Source organism: Malania oleifera, chromosome 2, assembly GCF_029873635.1.
Source record: "Malania oleifera isolate guangnan ecotype guangnan chromosome 2, ASM2987363v1, whole genome shotgun sequence".
Taxonomy (NCBI): Eukaryota; Viridiplantae; Streptophyta; class Magnoliopsida; order Santalales; family Ximeniaceae; genus Malania; species Malania oleifera.
In genome coordinates this window covers 142,270,266-142,297,487 of record NC_080418.1, presented here as the reverse complement: position 1 = coordinate 142,297,487, position 27,222 = coordinate 142,270,266, and the positions used below count along the sequence as shown (strand labels likewise).

Genomic DNA, 27,222 nt, shown 5'->3' with positions numbered 1-27,222 from the left:
GTGTTGTGTTTGTATTCGTCAGCGCATATGTCAACTGGCATCGCCAATCACTCATTAGCGACGCTTGAAGAGAATATTAATCCTTCTGGTCCTTACTATAAATACAGCATTGCAGGAGAAAACGAAGAAGAAGAGAGAGAGACAATGAGCGGAGCGGGGAAGTTGGTGTGCGTTACGGGCGCTTCCGGCTACATTGCTTCGTGGCTGGTGAAGCTCCTGCTTGAACGTGGTTACACTGTCAGAGCCTCTGTTCGTGACCTAAGTACGCATTTATGATCTCCCTTCCCTCCCTTCTTTCTTTCTTTCGTTTATCACGAGGCATTTTTGATTCAATTCTTGTCGTGTTAATGTTTGTTACACTGGATCTTCACTTTCGCATTCTGAATTTTTGCTCTTTTTATTCTATCGTTGTTTGTATAAATAATTATTAAGATCGTATGATTGTGCCGAATTTTGGACTGGTACTCGTAGATCTTGATCCGGTAGTTCGTATTAATCGGAGCATTTGATTGGGATTAGGGTTTTTTGGAGGCTTATAGCTTCGGGGTTTTCCTGTTTTTAGTGTACTCTAGTGACCAGTAAAATCCTCCTTGTCCTTCTAGAAAGGGATCATTTGATGGATCCCGTTCTCTTTGTGGGATGTGCTTAAAAAGTTAACTAGTTTGACCAGTTCTCTCAATACATTTCAAAATTAGATTCTTTAGGCAGACTGTAAATTCAATCATACAACAACAAAACCAAGCCTTAGTCCCATTAGGTAGGTCGGCTATATGAATATTTTTTTGCCAATTTATGTGATTTCTTTTAATAGATTCAAGAATATTAAATTTTTACTCACTATCTCCTCTCAAGTTATTTTAGATTTATTCCTACCCCTTCTACTGTCTCCTACAGTAATTAAGTCACTCTTCCTCACAGGTGCACTATTTGGTCTATATTACAAGTGTCCATACCATCTGAGTCGTCCTCCCTAATCTTATCTTCAACAGGAGCTACACCTAACTTACCACGAATATGTTCATTTCTTAATTTATCTTTCATAGTTATACCACTCATCCATCTAAGCATTCTCATTTTAACAACTTTTACTTTTTGGATATTATGTTTCTTCGTTGCCCAACATTCCGATCTATATAGCATAACTGGTCTTATAACTGTCCTATAAAAATTCCCTTTCAATTTTAAGGATATTCTACGATCACTGAGCATACTTGAAACACTTCTCCATTTTACTCAATTTGCTTTAATTTTATACATTATATCATCTTCAATTTCTCCTTTAGCTTGCATAATAGATCCAAGGTATCGAAATCTACAAGTGCTATTTATTTTTTCATCATCAAGTTTAACTTTGTCTCCAATATTCCTCCTATCATTACTAAAATTACATTTCATATATTCTGTCTTATTTCTACTTATCCTAAAACTTCTAGATTCCAAAGTTTCTCTCCATAATTCTAACTCAGCCTTTACTCCATCTGCAGTTTCGTCATTTAATACAATATCATCTGAAAACAACATACACCATAGAGTTGGAAAAATTAGGTTTAATTAACCCAAGCCAGGGCAGTGTCTCATGTAAATGATTAAGTGTCTCATGTAAATGATTTGAATAAGTTCATTTAGAGGAGGAGAGGTCCAAGCTACAATTGGATTATTTATTTGCAAATCCAGCTAGGAGCATTTTCATCTGGCTAGCATGGGTGCGATGGACATTAATGTCATGTTTGGTTTGTGGAATGTAATAAAGTGGGAATGGAGTAACTATAATACAGGGATGCAGTATTTGGAAAAAAAAAAAAGACATTGTTGTTTGGACCACAAATCAATGTTGGTGTTATTCAAATTGACATGACAAATAGACATTCCCATGGTGAGATTTAGGAATGATCTATCCCTTGTTTACCTAATGTTAGTTGAATGATCACATGCCTTAAAATGACACTGGCTTCTTTTCTGTAAAGTATAATATCCTTATACAAGGGTTATTTTACTCCCATCATATTTCATGACATAAACAATGTAATCTAAGCATTTTGTTAGTTGATTATTCATTTGTAATGGAGATTTATGGGTTTTACGCTTTATGGTTGGTAAGTAATTCTACTTATTCTCTCTAGTTGTGGATTTTATGCGCTTTAATTGTGCTAATTTTATGTTCATTTTTCATGCCCTCCACCATGTTGTGCCATAATTTTAGAACACCGTTGTTTAAATCATGGTCCGAATTATTGATCTTACTTTGTCAAAATGATATTGATCTTGTGTAGAATCTCAAATTGGTAGGATTGTAGTACGATAAGAAGGATTCTGATTTCTGAGATTTTCCGTGTCGTGGTAGGATTGTAAAATCGTACAATACATTATGTTTTACAATTTTACGAAATTACTTGCAATATAGGCCTGATGTTTGCCCTATATCACTTGTACAAGGAATGAACAACTTAGGATCTGTTTGGTATTGTTGTTGTTTTCTATTTTCTATTTATGTTTTTGCACAGTGAAGAAACAAATTATAAAAATGCGTTTGTTTATGTTGCCACTTTTCTATTTCTATTATAGGGTTTGAGCTATTTGCAAAAAAAAAAAATTGAAATTTTTTTTTTTATGGTTTTCAGTTGTTTTGGTCGTCTGTTGTAAAAAATTTTAATATTTAAAAATAGTTATTTTGGATTAAATCATTCATTTTATACACTTTAAAATCACAATTAAATGATCATATGAATTTAAATATAGTTAAAATGAAAATATACATAAATTTTAAAAAATAATAATAAAACCCATTATAAAATATTTTTACTATTTTTCAATTGTCACGTCCAATATAATTTTATTGTAAAGTAAATTTGAAATATAACAATTTAAGTAAAATAATTATAATAATTTTTATTTTTATTATAGTATTTTTTTAATGTGTATTATTTTGCAATTTTATTATTTTAATTATATTTTATAATATTATTTGATTTAAAGATAAAATGAGCATTTTTTAATTAATTTTTAATTTGTTTTAGTTTTATAAATATTAACCAAACTAGTTGTTGGTTTCTGGTTTTTAGTTTTTATTTATGGTTTTTGGTTTTCATTTCTTATTTTCGTTTCTGTAATTTTAACAGGCCGCTTAGGAAGTCATTTTGCTTATCTAATATAAGCAACATGATGGACTCAAAATTTTGTTTTTAGATTGATGATCATCAAGTGTTTCAAACTTCAATCATCAGTATCTAGGTTGAAAATACAAACAAGTATTTAATACATAAGTGCATTTGATGATAATAGTGATGAATGTTGACATAATTTAATGATGGGCTAGATGAAGGCTCCCCTGATGATCTTGGTGATTTTGTTTTTAGATTGAGGATCATCAAGTGTTTCAAACTTCAAACATTAGTATCTAGGTTGAAAATACAAACAAGTATTTAATACAATTGCATTTGATGATAATAGTGATGAATGGTGACATAATTTTAGTGATGGGTTAGATGAAGGTTCCCATGATGATCTTGGCAATTTAACACAAATGTTAATGAGCTAGCTTGATAGTTTGACTTTTGTATTTGCTTGCTTTTTGAAATTCTTCTTTTTATGGTTATTGTTTCTCTGAAGTCTCTTTTGCATGACGTTCTCCAATAACAGGTTAGAGTTTTAGATTGACTGATTTTACAATCAATGATTCGTTTATTTTTGAGGCTTGATGTTTCTGACAGTTTCTATATTTTTCAGGGGCATATATAGTTAAAATTTTCATGTGGTTTTGTTTATCTTGTCTGTCTGAAATTTTATTTTGCTTTAATCCCTGCCTAACCAACCTGCAGATCTTGGTTATGTTTTCTAAGAAAGGTCAGGTGGTTATTTCACAGTAATCTTAAAGTCATGTCATAACCAAAAAAATCTGCTTCCAAACTTCATTTTTTTTACGCACAATCAGCCCATCAACTCCCTTCACCCATCATATAACAAAAAAAAGATTATGTTTTTTTGTATGTAGTCATTGTTCTTCTGTCATTATCTAGAGACAACATTTCTAATAATAACTCTGTTATTAGATGTTAGTTTGATGAAGTTTAACACGTTAAATTACATGGCACTGGAAACTAGTGCATGCATGTTCGATTATGCATATTGTGTGTGATCATAGTTTTTTCTCATATATATCAGATGATTGATCCATAAGAAATGCCACTCAACTACTTGGTTTATGGTCCCCTTAATTCATTGCGAACGTTGACTTTTCTTTCGTTTTCTTTTTCCTTCGAGGTAGATAGTGGCTACCAATTTTTTTTAAAATGATTTATGATTGACTCTGCGTTATATTCTGCTACAGATGATCCAAGGAAGACAGAACACTTGATTAAACTTGATGGAGCAAAGGAGAGACTTAAAATGTTCAAAGCAAACCTACTGGAAGAGGGTTCCTTTGATTCTCTGGTTGATGGGTGTGAAGGAGTTTTCCATACAGCATCTCCCTTTTATCATAATGTCACAGATCCAGAGGTTCCTTTATTGCTTCTTATATACTAATTATAATGTCATTTTGAACAGGATTTTTAGAACTTCTAAGTTTGATGAATTTAGTATTGTGAAGTGTGAGCTATAAACTTAGAAGCTTGTGAACAATGATAAAGTTACTTAATACTTGTTAGAAGTTTATTTATCATTTACTAGTGAGAATGGTTCAAGGTGGCCTCCAAAGATGTGCTTTTGTAAATTAGATAGAGTTCTTTGGACTGGGACATGCATTATTTTTTCCATGAGAGAATAAACATGTAAGGACCACTGGTGGGGATGTTTGGTGTAATCATAGACAGATGTATGGCAGATAACAAGATTTTAAAGGTATCATTGCATTGCTTTTCCTTTTGTGAGTCAATCCTAGTGGTTCTTTAAATTTTAATCAGGCAACTTTGATAAGTCCTTAATGTCTTTTTGATGGCTATATGTATTCCCATGATATTCATTTTCTAGGAATCTTAGCAGTTTTTTGCTTCCACATTAATGTGCTAAAAATTCTTCTTCTTCTTCTTCTTCTTTTATTTTTTTTTTGTAACTGTTGCTATACATTGGTTCCTGAAGGGGCAGCCTTAATCCTAGATGCCTCCCTCCCAATTGCCCTGGAATTCCCAAAGGGGCATTCAATTCCTGGTCCCCCAACTGATGTGATTTTGTTGTTAATTTAGTGTAGTTCACGTGCTGGTGCATGACAAAATTTTTGCATGCTAGATTGGTATGAACAATTTTAACAAAAGTATTTTGGTAATATTTATTACCTTTAATTGAAAAGGTCGTTTTGATTGATTGTGCAATGCTTTAATTTCTGTTTTCTATAAGCAAATGAAAGATACTAGGGGCACCAAGAGGGCGCCCCAAACAAAGCTATCACCTGATCCCTTGAAAAGACAAGATAGAAAGCTCCCCACTTCTCTAGTCTTGCTGTTCCAACAAGTGATTTTCCCCCAACTCTTTTTATATTTGATTGAGAATTGGAGCCTTTTAATCTCCTCCTCCTTGTTGCTGCTAGTTAGGTTTTTTAATCTCCTCCTTCTTGTTACTGCCTAAATTACTGACTGATTCAACTTCTCTGAAAAGCTTTAGATCTGGTCATCCAAGCAGTCTTCCCCTGGCTATCGGCCTTACATGCATGATGCATCACCTCTAATGTATTGCATTGTGCAAACAACCACAGCCCAGTTGCTGTTCCTTCTTCTGGTCTCTGCGCCAAACTTGTTTTCTCTGGGGATGACGGGACAGCAATCCCTCTCCCTCTGGCTTTCCCTCTGCTGGCTGATGTCTGGCACAAATACATCTGTAGAGTACCCATCAGCATCAGCTTCAGAATCAGTCTGTGAATTGTCCTTGGAGCATCCTCCAGTCTCTTATAAAATGATTTTGAGGCCCAGTAACGGTAGGCTTTGCCCTTTTTGGAGGCCCAGTTTCAGTTTTGTTAGACGTTATATATGTCTTTTATCATTATTATTATTATTATTATTATTATTAGTATGTTAATTAGTGAAAGTTAGTGAGGGTATTGTTGTCATTAGAATGTATTTAAATTTGTATAAAAATGGATGGAGATACCTATCTTCAAGTTAGGTCATTCATTTTTAATCAAATCTTAACATGGTATCAGAGCATGATCTTATCTAAACCGTATTTCCCTCAGCCGTTGCCGGAAAACACCATTCCTGCGGCTGTTCTTCCCTAATCCATCTCCATCCCATAATCACAAAACCAACCATGTGCCCATAATCAAATCCCCCCAACAACCCACCCCACAAAACCCCATCGATGAGGGCTTCCCACACCCCCATTCGCCGGTCAAATGCCGGCAGGGCCGACCCCACACGCCTGCTCGTGGGAGCAGTTCTGTCCACTTTTTTCTTTTTTTTTTCCCTTCTTCTGCCATGCTCCATTTCCTTCTTTAGACTATATTATCAACCTGTTAGGCCAGTTGTTTGCTAAAAAATTCAGCCTTTTTCGACCATGCACTCGTGGTATTCTGCTAATTTCTGTTCAGGGTTTGTGAAGGCTTCCTTGTGAGTTTTTTGGAGCCATGGCAGTGTTGGTATGTTCAGTTGTGAGGCTGTAGCAGTGCTATATCCATCGGCGAGTTGTTCACCTTGTCCGTGGTTGCGTCAGTGCTTCACATGGTTTGTGATTGTTCTGATTATTGTTTGTTCTTGTTTTTGGTGTGGTTGCTGTTTGTGAGTGTTGTGGCAGCGCTATATCCATCAGTGAGTTGTTCACCTTTTCCGTCGTTGTGTCATTGCTTCACATAGTTTGTGATTATCCTGATTAGTTTTGCTTGTTCTTCTCGGTGTGATTACTGATTTCTGAGTGTTGGGATGGAATCTATGAATCTCAAAAATTTGTTTCCTTCATCGCTGTTGCAAATAACGACTCAAAAGTTGGATGGAAAGAACCATGTTCAATGGTCAAAGCTGTTTGGATTTATTTAGCAGAATTAGGGAAATTTGACCACTTGCCCCAATCTGAGTTTTCTGATGAGAAGAGAAAATACATGTGGGTTCAAGAAGATGCCTTGATTGTTTTCCTTTTATGGAATTCGATGGAGCCATAGATTGCACGGATGTGTATGCATCTAGATACATGCAAGGAAATTTGGGATTATGTCAAACTTCTTTACTCCAGTAACATTACGCATATGTATAATTTATCCCAAGAGTAATTTTAGTTACAATAAGGAGATAGGAGCATTGTAGATTATTTTGGAGAGATGAAGCGTGTAGAAAATGAGAATAAATTTGTTGTATATTCAATTGTGTATTCTTTACATACTCGGGTCCCTATTTAACATGTACACAGAGAATAAAATATGAAAATATAAATGTCAGCCCATACAATCAGCCTAGATATCGGATCTAATTAGAGCCTTAATCTTCTACCACAATCTTCTCCAAATCCCTTCCAAATCATTCGGGATTTCCACACTCCCCCTCAAGTTGGATCATAGATATTTATCATATCCAACTTGCAAATAAACTCTTCAAAGCTAGATCTCTGTAATCCCTTAGTGAAAATATTGCTAATTGTTCTCTTGTAGGGATATAGGTCATGCAAATTGTCCCCTTCTCAGTTTTCTCCTTTATGAAATGCTTGTCCACTTCTATACGTTTAGTTCTGTCGTGTTGAATAGGATTATGAGAAATACTAATGGCGGCTTTGTTGTCGCAATAGAGTTTGTTGGGGAGCTTTATTGTGATGTGTAGTTCTTCCAAAAGTTTTTGTAACCATAGCCCTTCACACATCCCTTGTGCAACAACTCTGAATTCAGCCTTGACACTGCTTCTGGCTACCACACTCTGCTTCTTACTCCTCCATGTTACTAGAATTCCCCAAACATAGATACAGTAGTTGGTAGTAGACCTTATGTCTTCTGCTGATCTTGCCCAATCCACATCTATGTAGATCTCTACCTTCTTGTTGTCACCTTTCTTGAAGAATAGTCCTCGCCTTGGAGAGCCTTTTAGATATATGAGAATCTTATGTACTGCTTCTATGTGACTCTCCTTTGGTGAGTGCATGTGCTGACTGACCACACTTACAGTGAAAGCAATGTCAGGTCTAGTGTGAGAAAGGTAGATCAATCTACCTACTTGTCTCTAATATCTCTCTCTATCCACAGGCTTTCCTACATCTTTTGTTCTTTTTCCTGCCTCAATAGGAGTATCGCTTGGTTTACAGCCAAGCATGCCAGTCTCGGTCAAAAGGTCAAGTACATACACTAATTCCCTTTCTTGATCTAGCGACCTCCATTCCTAGGAAATATCACATTTACCCAAGTCTTTTACCTCAAACTCTGTGGCTAAGACCACCTTCAATCTCTCCACCTCTCTTGTGTCATCTCCAGTGACAATGATGTCATTGACGTACACAATTAGGATGGTCCTTCTTCCCTCATTGGACTGTTCGAAGAACATAGTGTGATTTGACTGCCCTTGTCGGTATCCTTGATTCTTTATTACCTTTGTAAATCTATCAAATCACGTCCTCGGTGATTGCTCGAGTCCATACAGGGATTTCTTCAATTTACACACTTTGGTTTCTTCTCCCTCCTTGCAAAACCCTGGTGGTAGCGTCATGAACACTTCTTCTTCTAGCTCACCATTCAGAAAAGCATTCTTGATGTCAAACTGATGGAGTGGCCAGTCTAGGTTTGCTGCCAGGGACAAGAGAACCCGTATAGTGTTCAGCTTTGCTATTGGTGCAAACGTCTCGGTGTAATCAATACCGTATGTCTAAGTGAACCCCTTTGCCACAAGGCGGGCTTTGTATCGTTCTACTGTGCCATCAGTCTTGTACTTTACTGTGAACACCCACTTACAGCCCACTGGCTTCTTCCCCCTTGGCAAAGTCATCACCTCCCAAGTTCCATTCTTTTCTAATGCCCTTATCTCTTCCATCATTGCCCCTCTCGACTCTGGAATCTCCAAGTCTTCTTGAATGTTTTTAGAAATCTGGATTCTATCAAGGTTAGAAGTAAAAGCATGACACTTGGCAGAAAGAGCATTGTAAGATACAAATTTTGAGATAGGGTGGAGAGTACATGAATGAGGTTGTTTTCTAAGAGCAATGGGTAAGTCATATTTTACTTGGTCAGGATTGGAGTCAGACTCATGAGGAGTTGGAACTATCATTGGTTCGGACACTTTTGGTGCTTCAGAAGTGAGTGTCTCATTGGACTTCGATTTTGGCCTCCTTGAGTGGGGAAGTGTTTCCTTATTTGTTTGTATTTCCACATCTCTCCCTGAGTTCAAGTTTCCTTCTGTACTAGGCGAAGGAGCGGATACATGGTATGGAGTGGTCTCAAAAACAACAATATCGAAGTAGTATGAGTTTGAGTATCGAGCTCTACTCAAGGACTCCCCCTGAAACGAGTAGTAGGGGGCATGTTCGAAGAAGGTGACATCCAGGCTAGCATAGAGTTGTTGGGAGATCAGGTCATGGCATTTGTAACTCTTCTGTGTGGGAGAGTAATCAAGAAAGACACATTTAAGTGCTTTGGGATCCAATTTGTTTCGCTTGGGTGCATGAATGTGGACAAATACAGTGGACCCAAAGACACGAAGCGGAAGATGTGAGCCGAGCCTAGAATTGGGAAAAGTCTCTTGGAGTTTTTGGAGCGGAGTTGCAAAGGATGGGACTCTACTAGGCATTCGGTTAATGGGGTATGTAGCTGTCAAAATTGAGTCACCCCAAAATTTTGTTGGCATGTGAGAGGTGAACAACAAGGCACGAGCAACTTCAAGGATATGTCGATTTTTCCATTCAGCAACCCCATTTTGTTAAGGGGTGTCAACGCAAGAGCTTTGATGGATAATACCATTCTCTTGAAGATACATGCCAAAGGAGTGATTGAAATACTCAGCACCATTGTCAGTACGAATGATTTGGATTTTTGTGTGAAACTGGGTTTGTATCATCGAGTGAAAATTCATGAAGATTGATCGAACCTCAGTTTTATCAATCAATAAATATACCCCACACTGACGAGTGTGATCATCAATAAAAGTAATAAACCATTTTGTATGGTCCTATTAGGAGTACGAGAAGGATCCCATAGATCACTGTGAATCAAACTAAATGGCATGGATGTGGTTTATATTGAGATCTAGGAAAAGTAGTACGATGGTGTTTGGCAAGTTCACACACTTCCCATCGAAAATCCAAGGCAGTTTGATTCGAACATATTGACGGAAATAAGTGCTGCAAATACTGAAAACTAGGATGTCCCATCCTTTTTGTGCCATAACAAAAGTTCACTTTCCCTAGGACTAGATGCAGAATTACAAACAACAGGAGGACACGGTATTCACATTAGCTTTGTTGAAGTAGTAGAGCCTGTCACATTCCTTAGCACTGCCAATCGTCTTCCCCGATGATACGTCCTGAAAGACACAATGAGAGGGTAGGAATTTAGCTGAGCAATTAGACTATTTGGTTAACTGACTAATAGACAGCAAATTGCATGATAAATTAGGAACGTGGAGGAAAGATTCAAGAGTAATAGATTCAGAAATATGAATACTCCCTTTGCTAGCGACAAGGGATGGAATCCCATCTGCAATTTTGACTTTTAAATTACCGGCACAAGGTGAGTATGTTGAAAATATGATGAGCATCGGTCATATAGTCAAATGCACCGTAGTCAATAATCCAAGGGGTGAAATGAGAAGTGGACCTAAGGGCTGTCAAAAAAGTACCTTTTTGGCCTAAAGAACTATATGACATATTATTAGAGGACTGACCTGAGGCTTGGAAATTAGAAAATAGTTCATATATTTTTGCAAGTTGGTTGGAATTAAATCCTCTACTAGAAGCTGTCGGACCATGGGCTTCTATGGGTATGTTTTTTTCCTGGGTTTGGTGGAGGCCTAATGACCATGGGCTTTATTGGATTGTTTGGGCTGTTAATCCTCAAGCTTGCCATGTAAGGTTCAGCAGGTGTCTTTAGTATGGTCTGTTTTTTAGCAATGCTCACAATAAGGCCTTCTGGACTGTTGGGTCGGATCCAGTATGAGGCCCGCGGGTTACAAGAGTTGATTCCTCGGGCCTAGATTGGTTTTGCTCCTTCAACATCACGTTCCTCCTACTTTCCTCTTGCTGAACCTCAGAGAAGACTTCTTGGTTGGAGGGCAGCGGCCGGCGATCTAGAATCCCCCTCCTCCTCACGTCGTCAAGCTCTTGGTTCAGCCCTGCCAAAAACTCAAATACTTTCTCGTTCTCCATCTTCTTCTTGAAACGTACACTATCACCCGTGCATTCCCATTCCTCTTTGCAGCTGAGATCGAGTTCTTGCCAAAGTCCAAGCATCTCGGTGTAGTATTTCGTGACTTCCCAATCTCCTTGCTTCGTCTGCCATAGTTGCGCCTTCAACTCGAAAATCTGAAAAGCATTTTTCAGCATGGGAGTATGTCTCACGCACCGCATCCCACACGTCCTTTGTCGTCGGGAGAAACAGGTACATTTTGCCAATGGCTGGCTTCATAGAGTTTATCAAGCACGGCATTATCAAGGAGTTCTCAGACCGCTATTTCTGGGATGCCACTGCATCAGTAGGAGGTGGTTGTCGAGTCTCGCCAGTAAGAAAGCCAAACTTTCCTTTACCGTCGATAATGAGCTTGATTGACTGTGCCCATTCTTTGTAATTCTTGCCATTCAATTTTTCAATAGTAAGATGGAATGGGGAGTTCTTGAATACGCTGGCCGAGCCCATGGAGGAGGTTATCTTCGACACTCCTCCCTGGGTTGCCGACTGGATGGACTCATGGCTCTCTCCTTTTTGGGTAACCATGGATTGCTTAGGGTTTTAGAGTAACCCGAGCTATGATATCATGTAGAAAATGAGAATAAATCTATTGTATATTCAATTGTGTATTCTTTACATACTCGGGTCCCTATTTAACATGTACATAGAGCATAAAATATGGAAATATAAAAGTCAACCCATACAATAAGCCTAAATATTGGATCTAATTAGAGCCTTAATCTTCTACCACAATCTTCTCCAAATCCCTTCCAAATCATTCAGGATTTCCACAAAGCGTATTCATCAGCAGCTTAACGTCGTGCAACCTATAGCTGCCGACGTTCGTGAGATGCAAAAGTAGAGGGAGCAGATGACAACTTTTCGTGTTCTAGCAGGCTTGAGATATGAGTTTGAGGCAGTTCAGTCCTAGATATTCAATAGTGCCGAGCTGCCATCATTTGCTGATATTTATTCTCGTGTCCTTCATGCATCCTTTAGCACGCATTCTCCTGTTCTGGCATCTAGTTCTGAGAGGACAACCTTTGCTACATAGAGTGATTGTAGTTCTTTACCATACAACTGTAGAGACAGACGAGGTTGAGGTACTCCTCGCGAGTGCACTCATTGTGGATTGAATAATCATAGTATTGAGTAGTGTTGCGATTTTCACGGCAAACCTTGTTCATGTGTTGCCAATGCAGCCACCATTGACTTCACACCCTTGGGAGCAGTCAATGTAGCTAGGGTGGCAAAATGGGTTCATGGGTTGGGTTCGGGCGGCTCGTGAATAGGTAAGGATTAAAAGGTTTTGGGTATGGGTTAACCCGATTATTAACGGGTAAACCTTTTAAAAATGTAATTTATTTATTTTTAAAAATACAATTGACTTAACTAAACTGTAGCTTGAGACCCTTGAGTCCCAACGAGGCGATCGATTCACAAATTGAGAGCACAAATTGATCCAAATCTGAAACAAAATAGATCAACAAGTCAAAATCCCTATGAGAGTGAGATTGTGAGTCCGAGACTGAGAGACCAGAGACGAGAGTGAGCCTATGAGACTAGGGTGAGATTGAGTCTGTGACTTTGTGAGACTAAGTGAAGACCAGAACAGAGAGGCAGAGATGCATTGTATCACAAAATCCAATGGCCAAGAGAGAAACCCTAACCGATGCATAGCACTTCTCTCGCCTTTTAAGGCATACGCAACCCCCTCATTTGTCCTCTACATTTCTCTGTTTCGTTCTCTGAATCGTGCCTCTCTCTCCTCTCTTCAGCGAGAGAATAGCTACTTCCTCTTAAGGTTTCGAAGGTTGGATCTCTCTTTTTCTGTCTCTGTTTTTGACTTCTGTGCTCTATTTTTGGCTGTTAATTTTGTTTTTATTTTGAGAGTGAGATTGTGAGACTGAAAGGGCAAGAGGCGAGATTGCAAGAGGCCAAAGGTGAGACGCGCGAGAGCCTTGAGCTGTTGACTGCTAAGAACAACAAGTGAGAAGTGAGAATGAATGATTCAGAAACCCTAACCTAATGTAATACATACATATATATATATATATATATATTAAACGGGTCATCCGACGGGTATCAACCCAAACTCGCCAACCCGTTTATTGAACGGGTTGGTTTTGGGTTGGCCCATTTATAAATGGGTCACATTATGCTAAACCCGAACCTGACTTAACTAGGCGGGTCATATGTCACCCGTCGGGTTCCGATCTGTTTTGCCACTCCTAAATGAAGCCACAACCGACTTCTGACCTTTTGGGTCAAATTGGGGGCAATGTACTGTCTCTATGTTGGAAGAAGAGTATTCCATGTTCCAACAGTATCAAGTGTTACAACAAATTCTCTTCCCATTCCATCTTTTGCCCAATCAGGTAAGCACACTGTATGCCTGTCATCTAGTACTTCTCATTCTATTCCTTAGGTTATAAACTGCTCTACCACTGATCATATCACATATTTGCCTAGCTTTTTCTCTACTTTTCAATATCCTGCAAATTTACCTTGTGTTACTCTTGCTGATGGATCCACTACTGTAGTCAAGGGAATTGGGACTGTAAATCTTACTTCTATTTCTCTTCCTTCTGTTTAATATATTCCCGAATTTCCTTTCAATCTTATATCTGTTAGCAAAATTACCAAATCCATGGATTGTTCAGTGACATCCTTCCTTGATTCTGTGGTTATTCAGGATTTGAAGATGAGCAAGACAATTGGCGGAGGGCGTGAAGCTAGTGGACTCTATCACTTTGAGCCGCTATCTCCTTCCACCCGATTGCACTATTGCTGCCACACCTTTCCAAATCCATTTGTCGCTTGGGTCATCCTTCATTGGAAAAGTTAAAATGTCTTGTTCCTAATTTGAGTTTTGTGTCTAATCTCGATTGTGAGTCTTTTCAGTTGGGAAAGCACTGTTGTGTTTCTTTCGCTACTCAGGTCAATAAACGGGCTGCAATTCCTTTTATGTTAGTTCATTCAGATGTATGGGGTCCTAGTAGGGTCGTGTCCAAGTTGGGTTTTCGGTACTTTGTAACCTTTGTGGATGATTATTCAAGAATGACTTGGTTATATTTAATAAAAGATCGTTCTGAGTTATTTCATGTATTTTGTGCATTTTTATTCTGAAATAAAGACTCAATTTGTTTTGCTAGTTTGAATACTTCGAAGTGATAATGCTAAAGAGTCTTCTAGTGCACAATTCACTACTTATATTACTTAGTTTGGTATTGTTCATCAATCATCCTGTGCCCACACTCAACAAAATAGGGTTGTAGAGCGGAAAAATAGACATCTTGAAATCACTTGCACTTTACTTTATCAAATGCATGTACCTGAAGTGTTTTGGAGTGATGTTGAACTTACTCTAATCAATAGATTGCCATCCTCCGTTCTTAGTGGTAAAATTCCCTACTCCATTCTCTTTCCTAATTCACCTTTATTTTCTCTTCCTCCTTGTATATTTGGGTGTGTCCCTTGTTCATCAACTAACTTGTATACTCAAAAGGGATATTGTTATTATAGTCCTGTGCTGCATCCCTTCTTTGTTTCTGCCGATGTTACCTTCTTTGAGTCTACACCTTGTTGCACCCAGTCACTGAGCACTTCTGAGCTCAATGAGCCTCTTCCTTTGCCTAATCTTCCAGATTTTGCTTTGCTGTCCTTGCCCAACCAACCAATCTCTATGTAGTTCGAGTCCTTCTCATAGCCTTGATCATCCTAATTTGCAAGTGCATTTACGACGGCGGTTCCAAGGAAGAGAGTCCCCTCTAGCTTCTACTACCATGCCTTTGGTTTCCTCATCTGATGATCATACTTCCCATGATGTTGATCCTATTATTGCTGTTCAGAAAAGTAAACACACATGTACTCAACACCCCATTTCCAACTATGTTTCTTATGACTCCTCATCACTCTCCTATTATTGTTTTGTTACTGCTTTGTCATCTACTATCCTTCCTAAATTTGTTTCAGAAGCCTTAGCCCATTCAGGGTGGAGGGATGCTATGGTTGAAGAGATGAATGCTTTACATGACAATGGTACTTGGGACTTGGTACCTCTTCCTTCTGACAAGTCTGTGGTTGTTTGTCGCTAGGTTTACACTATGAAAGTCAACCTCAATGGTTCTATGGCACATCTAAAGGCTCGTATTTTTGCTAAGGGATACACTCAGGTGTATGGTCTGGATTATTCCGATACTTTTTCTCCGGTTGCCAAACTTACATCAATACGTTTGTTCATCTCCTTGGTTACTACTTGTCACTGGCCTTTGCATCAGTTAGATGTAAGCATGGTGACCTTGAGGAGGAGGTTTATATGGAGCAACCACTTGGGTTTGTTGCTTAGGGGGAGTTAGGCTTAGTCTGTCGGCTCAAGAAGGCTTTATATAGTTTAAAACAGTCTCCCAGAGCATGGTTTGGTCGTTTCAATACTGTAGTACTTGAGTTTGGACTTCGACAGTGTGCTATGGATCATTCCGTGTTTTATCGTCATACTTCATATGGTAGGATCCTTCCTGTTATTTATATAGATGATATTGTTATTATAGGCGATGATGATAAAGATATTCCGAGTCCCATACTTTTTCTATAGACTAAGTTTCAAACCATAGATTTGGGACCGTTGAAATACTTCTTGGGTATAGAAGTATTGAGATCTCGTATCAGAACTATTGTGTCACAAAGGAAGTATGTTCTTGATCTGTTAGATGAAACTGGCATATTGGGATCTAAACTGGTTGATACACCCATTGATCCTAACAGCAAGTTAATGCTGGATATGGGTGATTTGCTACCTAATCCTGGACAATATTGGACACTTGTTGGAAAGTTGAATTATCTCACAGTTACTCGGACAGATATATCTTTTGCAGCAAGTGTTGTGAGTCAAATTCTAGACTCTCTAAGGACAAGTCATTGGGACGCAGTAATTCACATCTTGAGATATCTTAAAGGAGCACCTGGAAGAGATCTTTTATATTGTGATCAAGGTCACACTTATATCCAAGGATATACAAGTTGGATCACCTTCCGATTGGTGATTCACCATCGGCTACTGTATCTTGGTTGGTGGTAATTTGGTTTCTTGGAAAAGTAAGAAACAAACTGTGGTCAGTGTGGTGGCAAGGTCAGGTGCTGAATCAGAATATAGAGCTATGGCTCATACTACCCGTGAACTTGTCTATTTGAAGAACATGTTGGTAGAATTGGGTTTTCCGCATTCTTAGTCTGTGAAGTTGATGTGTGATAATCAAGTTGATTTTCATATTGCCTCCAACCCGGTCTTTCATGAGCGGATGAAACACATTGAAGTTGATTGCACTTTGTTTGGGAGAAACTTGTGCAGAAACTCATTACAACTGCTCATGTGAAGTCGGACACACAGCTTGCTGATTTGTTTACCAAAGCGTTGGGGGTTGCTCATGTTAGATTCATTTGTAACAAGCTAGGAGCTTATGACATTTATGCTCCAGCTTGATGGGGAGTGTTAGAGGTTATGTATGTCTTTTAGTATTATTATTGAGTGTGTTAGTATGTTAATTAGTGAGAGTTAGTGAGGGTATTATTGTCATTAGAATGTATTTAAATTTGTATTATAAATAGAGGGAGAGACCTATCTTCAAGTCAGGTCATTCATTTTTACTCAAATCTTAACAAGTTTGAAGTAAATAACCAGTTTTTTCCAGCTGGTTTCTATTCCCTCTAAGCTTATGCACTGCTTCCATGTGAGGATTGTACATCCCTTCCATATTCAAAGGTACCTTTTGCAATTCCTGGGACTTCCTTGTCACCTTGCCTCCAACTTTCTGGTTGCTGGCTGATTGCAGAGAAAATTTGTGGAAAATCTGCAGCCACGGCTTGGGCAGCTTCCTTCCACCTCTGAACCTGCTGCCTGTCCTCTGTCTTTGGTTGTTAGCCTCTAAGATGACATTTTGGTTCACATGATCCTTCAATGCTGGGAATGTAATGCTTACGGCATTCTGTTCCCATGTGTTTGTTTTGGGACTCGAAAATGGCGAGTTGATATTGCAGCCATGGCTTGACCAGCTTCCTTCTACCTCTGAACCTGCTGTCTGTCCTCTGTCCTTGGTTGTTAGCCTCTAAGATGATGTTTTGGTTCACATGATCCTTCAATGCTGGGAATGTAATGCCTACGGCATTCTGTTCCCATGTGTTTGTTTTGGGACTTGAAAAAATTCCCACCAAAATACAGGAATCCCAATGCTCATCTATGTGTACCTTTCATTCCCACGGACATCCTATTTTTTGGGACAAACTGTCCCCATCATTTTGGCCAGTTGGACCTAAAAGCCCCCATCTGATTGCACATTATTGTGATATTTAAAATAGTAACTATTATAATATTTAAAATATAAAATAAAAATAGGAAGCACTACTATTATTATGTTATAATTCATATTAATTTATATTATAGTATATTTTGTTCCTTATTATATGTTTTTTGCTATTTTGTTCGTGAAAAAATGATGTAATAATGTACTTTTCTGTATCATATATTACTATCACACACTATTATGATATATGATGATAAATTATTATAATATTAAAAATATAATTAATATTATATTATTGTATAATATTAATATTAATATTATATTATGGTGTAATAATATAATATTATTATATTAATGTACGGAAATTTAGTTGATTACAATAGTATATAGTATTATAATACTGTTCTATATGTTACAATCATATAATATAATAATATTTTAAGTCTATCATAAAAATCATAATATTAAAATAAACTCTTAAGATATTGTGAAAATATGGCTGTTCTTTTTACATTGTTACATACACAGGTAAAGGGTATTTTGGCAATGTTGTTAAAGTATCCAACAGAATTTCCATGTTGAAGCAAATGTAGACATGGGTGTCTTGAGTACATTCATGAAAATCCTATAATGCGAACTGAAAGAAATATCGCACAAGACAGGCTCCCATTCCTGGGAGTGTCATTCCAAGGTGCATTTCAATCCTGCATACCAAATAGAACCTAAAAATCTCCAAAACAAAAATCCTGATTCCAGAGAACATTTCCCTTGACGCCAGCTTTGGCACAAAAAATTCACACAGATTGTTGGAGTGACTGTAGATATCTCACCATCTTTTTTGCCGTAAACCCATCTAGACAAATAATTGTACTATATTCCCGAACTGGTCTCCAAAATAGCCAAGGTTCTTCCATGGCTATTGGTCTTCAGTTCCCACGTAAGGACTTGATCCCCTTGCCTCAGCCTTCTGACCCATGGAAATCGCCCTTCCCAAACCAAAACTCCATCCAAGCCTCGAGCTTCCAGCTGCTTTGATACCCTCCCTTGCCTTCCATTCTTGGCTGTTCAGAATAGTCAGTCAGTCTTCCCCTGACTTTTTGGCACTGGATCAAAAAAATTTATCAATCAGCACTCACCTTGCCTCATGGGAAAGAGTTTTTTCAACCAATTAATATATATATATATATATATATATATATATATATATTCTTGCATGCAGCGGCTAGTCCCCTGTTTTATGTTTATGCTAAGCTCATAAGACTTCTTTGTTAATGTTAATTTTCCTCTCTTCCTCTTCAGGCGGAATTAATTAATCCAGCGGTGAAGGGAACACTTAATGTCCTTAGCTCATGTGCTAAAGCCCCATCTGTTAAAAGAGTTGTTGTAACATCTTCTGTTGCTGCAGTTACATACACTGGTGCACCTCGGACTCCCGATGTGGTTGTTGATGAGACTTGGTTTTCTGATCCAGAGTTTTGTAAGGAATCAAAGGTGTGCACATATGAGCTGCTGATTTCATTTCTTCCCTTTCTAATGTTCTTTTGAAGAAATTTTAATGATGCATATGAAGGTGATTACTATTATCTCACTAAATTAATGCTAGTGTTAATATAAATAGGCATGTTAGATTTTTTCTTCCTTTATTTTCAGCTAGATCCAGCAACTCCAATCGCATCATTACATTGATAACTGAAAATGTTCTTGTTCAAACTATATTGCTTCAAGTCAAGAGCGATATGATTTAGGGAATCTGTATAAAGTCAGTTGGACCCTACAATGACTTGGTCACTGGGGGCCAGCCAATCTCTATGATGCCAGCAAGGTATAGTTGTTTAGGTTCACATTTTTTTTTTTTACGACTGCCACTTAAGCAGGAAAGTATTGGACCATATAGTTACTGATATACATAATATGAGCAGGGTACATATACAAAAAATATGGAGATTTTTAAACAAAAAAATTAGGGTATGGTACAGTGGAGGTACAAAAGTAGATAATGAAAAATATGTGTTCTATATAATAACAGACAGTTTTTTTCCAAACAAAACTGGCTATTTTTCCAGTCCAAACTATCTTGCTTCAAGTTGACAGTGGTATGCTTTTGGGAATCATTATTCAGTTGTACCCTATGATGGCTTGATCCCTCTGGGGGCTGCCCAATCTCTACAACACCAGGTTTCACATTTTTATATCATTGCTGTTGAAACAGAAACCTCCAAGACCAAATAAGCACTGATAACATATGCAATATGGGCATGGTTTGGGTACAAAAATATGGAGATATTATATTTTTTAAAATTTTAGGGTGTGGTACAGCGAGGGTGTGAAAACAAATAGTTAAAAAGATATGTAGTGTATAATAATTGATTTTGAAATTAGGAAAAAAATTATAAAATTGATATAACAAGCATAAAGGGAATTAGCTTTTCAGAGTTTGGAATCCTCAACTCTGATTTTTTCATGGTTTTTCTGTTTTCTTAGTTTATTTTTTCTGGATAATTCCAGAATTTTGATGGAAAGTCTCTCTCCTTTTTGTAATTTTTTTTTTTTTTTATGAAATCTCTTCTTTTGTTATCAATAAATATATATATATTCATATATAAGAAGCATATATATACTTAGTTACCCCCTAAAAAAATTGTCTTGAAGTTATTATCAAATCTTAATTTTTTTAAAAAAGAATATAAAAAATAGCTGTCCTTGTTCATTTGAACCATTAGAGAAAAGCTTGCTGAATCATGTTGGGAGCAACTTTCATCATGGACTCAAAGCAAAATCAACTGATTTGGGAATTGTGGGCTAGATTTTCTTAACCTAAAACATAATTTGTTACCTTATGAAAAACTAAAATTTACATCTATGACCTTAAAAATGGTTGTGTTACAGCCGCAGTGGTATTGGTGGCATCCGAGACAGTTGCAGGGTGATATCTTGGAGGTCCTCCAATTCACAACCATACTGGATGTTAGGCCGCTGCAGCCCATCGCATCATGGTTATAAATGACTTAGGTTTTTTATTCTTTTTTTTTCTAATTTTTTTTTTGGCATTTTCTTCACTCTTTTGTCCTTATTTAAGCTTAGAAACTCATTTTTAATTTGGTATGTTTTAGATATTTTTTTTAAAAAATAAAAAATCAATTTTTCGATTTATTTTCTTGACATTTACCATGTATTTCTTTAATAACTATCATTCAAATAAACTTAACATTTTCTCTCATTAAAATTACATACTTGCATATTGGAAGTTGTTTCAATTTTACTTTTTTTTTTTCTTACACCTAGTTTGGAGATAAAAGTACACCATATTGCTATGCAGAAGTTCATGTTTAATACATGAACATTCTATATTTTATTCTTTATATTTATGGTTTCTTTGTTTATCCTTAACTTATAATCAATAAAGTAGTGAAAAGTAGCTAATGCATGCTTTTTCTTGCCAATAGCAACTTAGCAAACACGATTACATCCAATACTTGTAGTGTATGTTATATTATAATTTTGATGTTATATTTAATATTGATTGAAATTTATTGAATCATTTAAAGCATTAGTATGTAGGATTATGGGATCAGAACTTGTGAATCTATATGTTTCAACAAGTTTGCTAGTGCCAAAAATGAATTCAGATGCAGCATCTATTACCCATGGTGTAATGTCCATGACGGCCGTAACTGTTACATTGTGACAGCTACTGTTAGGCGGTCCACTACCATTTTTTAAAATAATGTCTATGACCCCACTTTTATTTTTTGGAGATTACAAATATGCCTCATCTGTATGTATAGTATACCTGAGTTCTACCCAATGTGTATGTGCACTGTATATGAACCCATAATTTAATAATAAAATAAATATTATATACGTATCCAGTACATTTAGTGTAATTGAGCTGTACTGATACTGGGTGTATACTCTGTACACACAACTCATTTTTTTTTTTTTAGAGTACTTGTTCTTCAAAGGAATCAATACACCTTTCTTTGGGTGTGTTGGCCGTAGAGTCGAGTGTAGAGGGGAGTGAATAGGCTCTTTTACGTATTTTCGCTTTTCTCTACGAAATATAAATCTTGGAAAGATACAAGCAATTTTATCACAATATGTGAAATATAAATCATGCACAAGACATAAAATAAAAGAGTAGGGAAGAAAAGTTCGACAAACAATTTTAACGTAGTTCAGCCTCTTGCCTACGTTCACGACTTGAGACGCACTCAAGGATTTCACAATCCATTGTAAGGCTCCTTCACCGGCGGTAAAGCCTTTACAAACGGGAACAAATTCCTTTCACTCACCAAGAGCCGCAAGGTTTACCAAGAATCTTCACACAACAATCAATCCCTTTCGCTCACCAAGAGCTGTAAGGTTCACCAAGAACAATTCAGTTCACCAAGAACCTTCAATCACAGTTTACCAAGAACCCTTCGCAACTCGGTTCACCAAGAACCCTTTGCAACAAGAATATGAATTATAAACAAAGCTCCTTGAATGAGCGGATATTTGATACAACACAAACCTCACACAAATCTCTCAAGTAATGAATCAACACAAGATAGAGAGCAAGAGAGATTTTGAGCACTTGAGATGATGAACTAAATGCAAAGTGCATGTGAATGATATACTAAAGATGTTAATCACTAAGAGCAATCTTTAAACAAGTCTTTGAACTTGTATTCATAGGAAAATTGGGCTACTAGCCGTTATATGGCCGTTGGCTAAATAAAATATTTGTTTACTTTGAAAACTAGCCGTTTTATGGCCGTTGGGGTTCAAACCCGACGCAAACGGTTGACGGTTTCCTCAGACAAGAAAACCATTCAACTCTTTGCCTGAAACCGTTGATGCACCTAGCCAAACCATCGACGGTTTGCCCTGTTTTTTCATTATCTAAACCTTCTTATCTGTGAAAGTCTTCAACATGAAAGTTGTGAGATTTTTTCTTAACTTTCCGTAGATACCAAGATCGCCTTTTTTGGAGTTCTCTAGAAAAAGTTATGCTCCAAATACTGAAGGGTGTTTCAGGAAATTCGAGAGAGGAATTTGAATGGTGCATAAATGAGGTTTTAAACCCAACCAGGACCAAGTCTTTAAAAGATTATAATACTAATATGATTTAAAACTTGTCTCATATAAAAATACATTTGAGTAAAGGATGTTTTTATAAAACTCTTGTTTTGACTTTGAAAACTCATGAGTACTGAACTTATGACTCGGTGATATCCTATGTACTCTTACGAACTAGTATGCACATGCAATTTGCTCAACTCTTGTTAAATAAACTTGCTCGAATAAGAACTACAAGAGTTCCAATAAACACTACCTCAAAACACTCCCCATTATACATATGACTTTACATTTGCTTTGATGGTTGTGCTTGAGTCCTTTCGATTGAGTGTCCTTTTGATCTTTGCCTATCTGTTTGTCCACTCAATCTTTGCCTATGAGAATGTTCACTTGATCTTTGCACAAAATCCGTATCTGTGTGATTTCTCCACTTATACCTGCCACAGCTTAGTATGCAAAGATTTGTTTAACTAAGAACCACTAATGAGTTGTTATCATCAAATACGACAATTAGGATCATGTAGCCACTTAGGCTAACATGGTGGTATTTTACAATTGCTCATTTCTTATTATTGAATGTTGGTCCTTCTCTTTTCTCTCTTTAAAGTTCTTACTCTTTTGATTTCTTCCAGCTTTGGTATGTTCTTTCAAAGACATTGGCTGAAGATGCTGCCTGGAAATTTGTAAAAGAGAAGGGCATTGACATGGTTGCCATAAATCCAGCAATGGTAATAGGCCCTCTTTTACAGCCAACACTAAATACAAGTGCTGCTGCAGTTCTCAACTTGATAAATGGTATTTTTTTCAGTTATAAGCTTAATTTATAATGTGTTCTTGAGTATGAATACTGATGTGTGCTTTGTCTGTCATCCTATGAACCTTTATAGAGAAGGTTTATGAAAACTGTATTCTTGAGTTATTGCAAGTAGATATGCATTGTAATTGTAAGATTTGAGCCAGAAAAATACAACTAACTACTTCTCCAAGCAGCTCTGAGCTGGGTTTCTCCTTCTCTCTGTTAAAATTTCTAGTACTAACAAAGTGCGAGAAAAAAAAAAAAATGGATTATCTCCTGCATTTTGAGAGCTATGTTTTAAAATATTTTTTATTCTGAAACATTTGGTGTTGAAGCCTTGAAAAAATTGCTTCCAGGAGACCATTAATTAAAATAGCTGAAACTATTGATGGTGGAATATTAATGTTAAATATTATGAACTTCATCGAAACATTATCTTCTTTTTCTCTGATCCTGTCCTTAAACTTTTATAATTCAGGAGCACAAACATTTCCCAATGCAACTTTTGGATGGGTCCATGTTAAAGATGTCGTCACTGCACACATTTTAGCATTTGAGGTTCCTTCAGCTAGTGGAAGATACTGTTTGGTTGAGAGGGTTGTGCATTTTTCAGAAATTGTGCATATTTTACGTGAGCTCTATCCTGCCATCAAACTTCCAGAAAAGTAAGTCTTTTTTTCACTTTTCTTTTTTTAGCATTAACTATCCAGCATATCATGATGAGTGTTGATTGCCATTGACTGTTGTAGCTCTATCTGTAGATTTCATAATAGATGGCTGGTTTGACTTGACCAGTCCAAGTGCTTCCGTGATTCTATCTAGACAAATTATGTGTTGCTTTGATTTGTTTGCCCCAAAAATCAGTTGATTCGTAGCAACTCAGTGCTAATTAATGTATTAGTCCAAATTAGTGACCATTCTGTTGCATTGGTTCGGTCCAGCTAATTTTATCTAAGGTATTACTATTTCAGCTAGTATTTTCTTCTGCCCCAAGTAGTTGGTTGTTGAATCGCTTAAACCAATGTTTTGGACTGGGAACTGGATCACTCACCAGTCCAGGTTATGCTTAAATTTTGACTTATCACAAAACTGGTCAAACATGGCAAGCCCCTGCAAACAAGCCAATTTGGTGTGACTTAGAAAAAACTAGGTTTTCAATTTTTCTTGTTTTGGACAAATAACAATTAACACCACAAATAACAATCTAACTTCTCTAACCAAAATATGCAACCAATCCCTGTATTTTTGAAGATTTTTTTTTGGTTGAAAAAGTGATAGTATACACTAGGGGAAAAAGAATGAAATCCCATGGTGGACATGCCGGGGAAAAAAAGGCACGAGATAGAGTGATGATGATGGTGATGATGATTACAAGTTAGTCTCAACTGACATGCATTTGCCATCAGGTGATTAATATCTTGCATTAAATATATATACACATGGAAGGTGTCGCCAAATGGGATGAATTGGATGGAGCACATGAGAGTCTCCATGACTGGGACTGGAAGGAATAGACCTGGGAGGGATGGGATGTGGGGGGATGAATCAGGGAGTGCCTATGTCCTAGAGTGTTCAGTCCACATGTTTGTGTTGTTCCATGTTGCCAATGACTTGATTCCTATGAAGTCCTGAACATGTATTGAAAAATGGAAATTTACATTTTAAGAAATGCTGCTGCTAAGACTCAAAATTGTTTTTAGAATGAAATCCCATTGATGCTGAGCTAGAACATACTAGTGAATGTTTAGCAAACCCACATTCATGTGAGAAAAATATGGTAGACTAATGATGTCATTGCTGAATCTATGTTTATCATGCTGTTCGATAAAAATGGCAAATTTTAAGTGTGAACACTCAAATTTAGTCTTTCAGTCAAGTCCCTCTGACATAATACTTGGCACCCCTTATAAGTATTCAGAGAAATTACTGAATATATCCAGCTTTCTGAGTTTGGAACAGGTATAAAAGAAGCCTAGCTTGAGAAGTTCTATTATTTAGTTTGACTTGAAATGTCCAATTTTAAATATTTTTCTGTAGAAGTATCAATTTCTGTGAGACATTAGAGTTCTCAAAAAAAGTCTCTTTAATTGTGCCAATTGTGAATTGTTGAGAGTTCCTTAATTTGTACGCGGTCGTGTTCTGGATGTCCTTCACTTTCACACACATTTACATGAATGTTAACAGGAAGAATTGCAATGGTTATTAGGGGAACACTTGGTTTACATGAGATGTAAAAAATAAGCGGTGGACACAATTTCAGCCTTAACACCCCTTACCCTGCATTTGAAAGCATGGAATTCGTATCTTGGATTTGAATTTGCATGGATTGGGATAGAACATAATACAAAATTGTATTTAGCTTTTTTTTTTTTTTTAAATCTATAGAAATTCAAATCCAAGCACCGAAATCTATGTTTCCAAACACTACCTTATTGTATGCCTATAGTTTCGGAAGTAGCCTTTCTAAGTTCATGCTTGAATTTCAAACCAAAACAACCACTACTACTATGTGCTTTGAGTCTCACTGGGTGGGTCAGCTACATGAATTTTTTGTGAATTTATACAATCTTGGGCAATATCTCTGACAAATGGAGAGCTGTTAAATTATTATTCACTATCTCATTTTGAGTTATTTTAGATCTCTCATCATCCCCACTCACAATATTTGGCCGTGTTGCATGCATCGTAACCATCACTGAGAGAATAATATGACTAAGGTTTCTTTGATTTCAATTGCACTGTCAAATAATTATAGCCTGCTTAACTGCTGATTCAAGTGTATTCAAACGCTAGCTAGTCCCAATTTTTTGCAATTATCAGTAACGCTAGCTAGTCCCAATTTTTTGCAATTATCAGTGGTACATTCTCCAGATCATATTGAACAATCAATTCTTTATGCCCGTCTCTTGCACTTATGGTAGGATAAGAGTCTTGGTTTTATGCTTGCATTGTTGGCTGAATGCTGCTGCTGCTGCTGCTGATTCTTCTTGTGATTGATGCCATTTTGATACTTAAATCTTTGGGATGCATTAGATTACGGGAATTTGAACCCCAAAAGTTTGTTATTATCATCATTATTATTAGGATAAAAGATACCGGCTTCTTTTGAGGTTTGACAAAATGACACAAACTTCCTTTCAAGTTTTAAAAATTCTTTGGACCCTCTTGGACTTGATGGTAAATTAATTAAGATGGTAGAAGTGTCATTGAACTAAATGTGGAAAGGTCCATGAAATTTTGAAATCTGATATGCGTCTTTTTGTCAAATCAGAAGGGATCCTAATATCTTTTTATTATTATTATTATTATTATTATTATTATTATTATTATTAATTTTTTTTTTTTTTTAATAACCTTGGCAGGTGTGCTGATGACAAGCCCTTTGTGCCAACATACAAGATGTCAAAGGACAGAGCAAAAGAACTGGGCATTGAGTTTACTCCCCTTGATGTGAGTCTCAAGGATACAGTTGAAAGCTTGGTCGAGAAGAAATTTGTGGGTCCATTATCGTTGGACTAATCTATCTTAATTCATATTCTTCACCTAACAAAATGAAAAAAATGGTTTCGACCAAGTAGGTCTTGCTGGTCTCTGATTGTCTGTGTGTTTTCCAACCTTGCTGGTCTCTGATTGTCTGTGTGTTTTCCATACCATATTTCTTAGAAAGAAGAATTTGAACCTCAGGCTGAGGGTGGTGTGGTTGTATTGTTGCTGCATTTTGGCATCGTTGCCATTTTTACATATATTTGGTAGTACATGTAGCTTTATGTATTGAGTTCTCTCTCTCTCTCAAAAGATATGTG

General features: G+C 36.9%; 1 protein-coding gene across 1 annotated transcript; it reads left to right on the top strand.

Moving 5' to 3' along the window:
* On the top strand, nucleotides 1-27,190 carry LOC131149717 (phenylacetaldehyde reductase-like). The gene is made up of 6 exons (XM_058100412.1): nucleotides 1-262; nucleotides 4,325-4,494; nucleotides 18,862-19,053; nucleotides 23,256-23,418; nucleotides 23,898-24,084; nucleotides 26,782-27,190. The coding sequence occupies exons 1-6, from the start codon at nucleotides 28-30 to the stop codon at nucleotides 26,936-26,938; spliced, it is 1,104 nt and encodes a 367-aa protein (XP_057956395.1). The 5' UTR covers nucleotides 1-27; the 3' UTR covers nucleotides 26,939-27,190.
* Nucleotides 27,191-27,222: the final 32 nt, after the last annotated feature.

What these genes read in the sequence shown, in the direction of transcription:
- LOC131149717 (XM_058100412.1), top strand. Translation starts at nt 28, where the DNA reads ATGTCAACTGGCATCGCCAATCACTCATTAGCGACGCTTGAAGAGAAT. An exon ending in AGCCTCTGTTCGTGACCTAA is followed by an intron (nt 263 to 4,324) that starts GTACGCATTTAT and finishes ATTCTGCTACAG; the next exon opens with ATGATCCAAGGAAGACAGAA. An exon ending in AGTTCTCAACTTGATAAATG is followed by an intron (nt 23,419 to 23,897) that starts GTATTTTTTTCA and finishes TTTATAATTCAG; the next exon opens with GAGCACAAACATTTCCCAAT.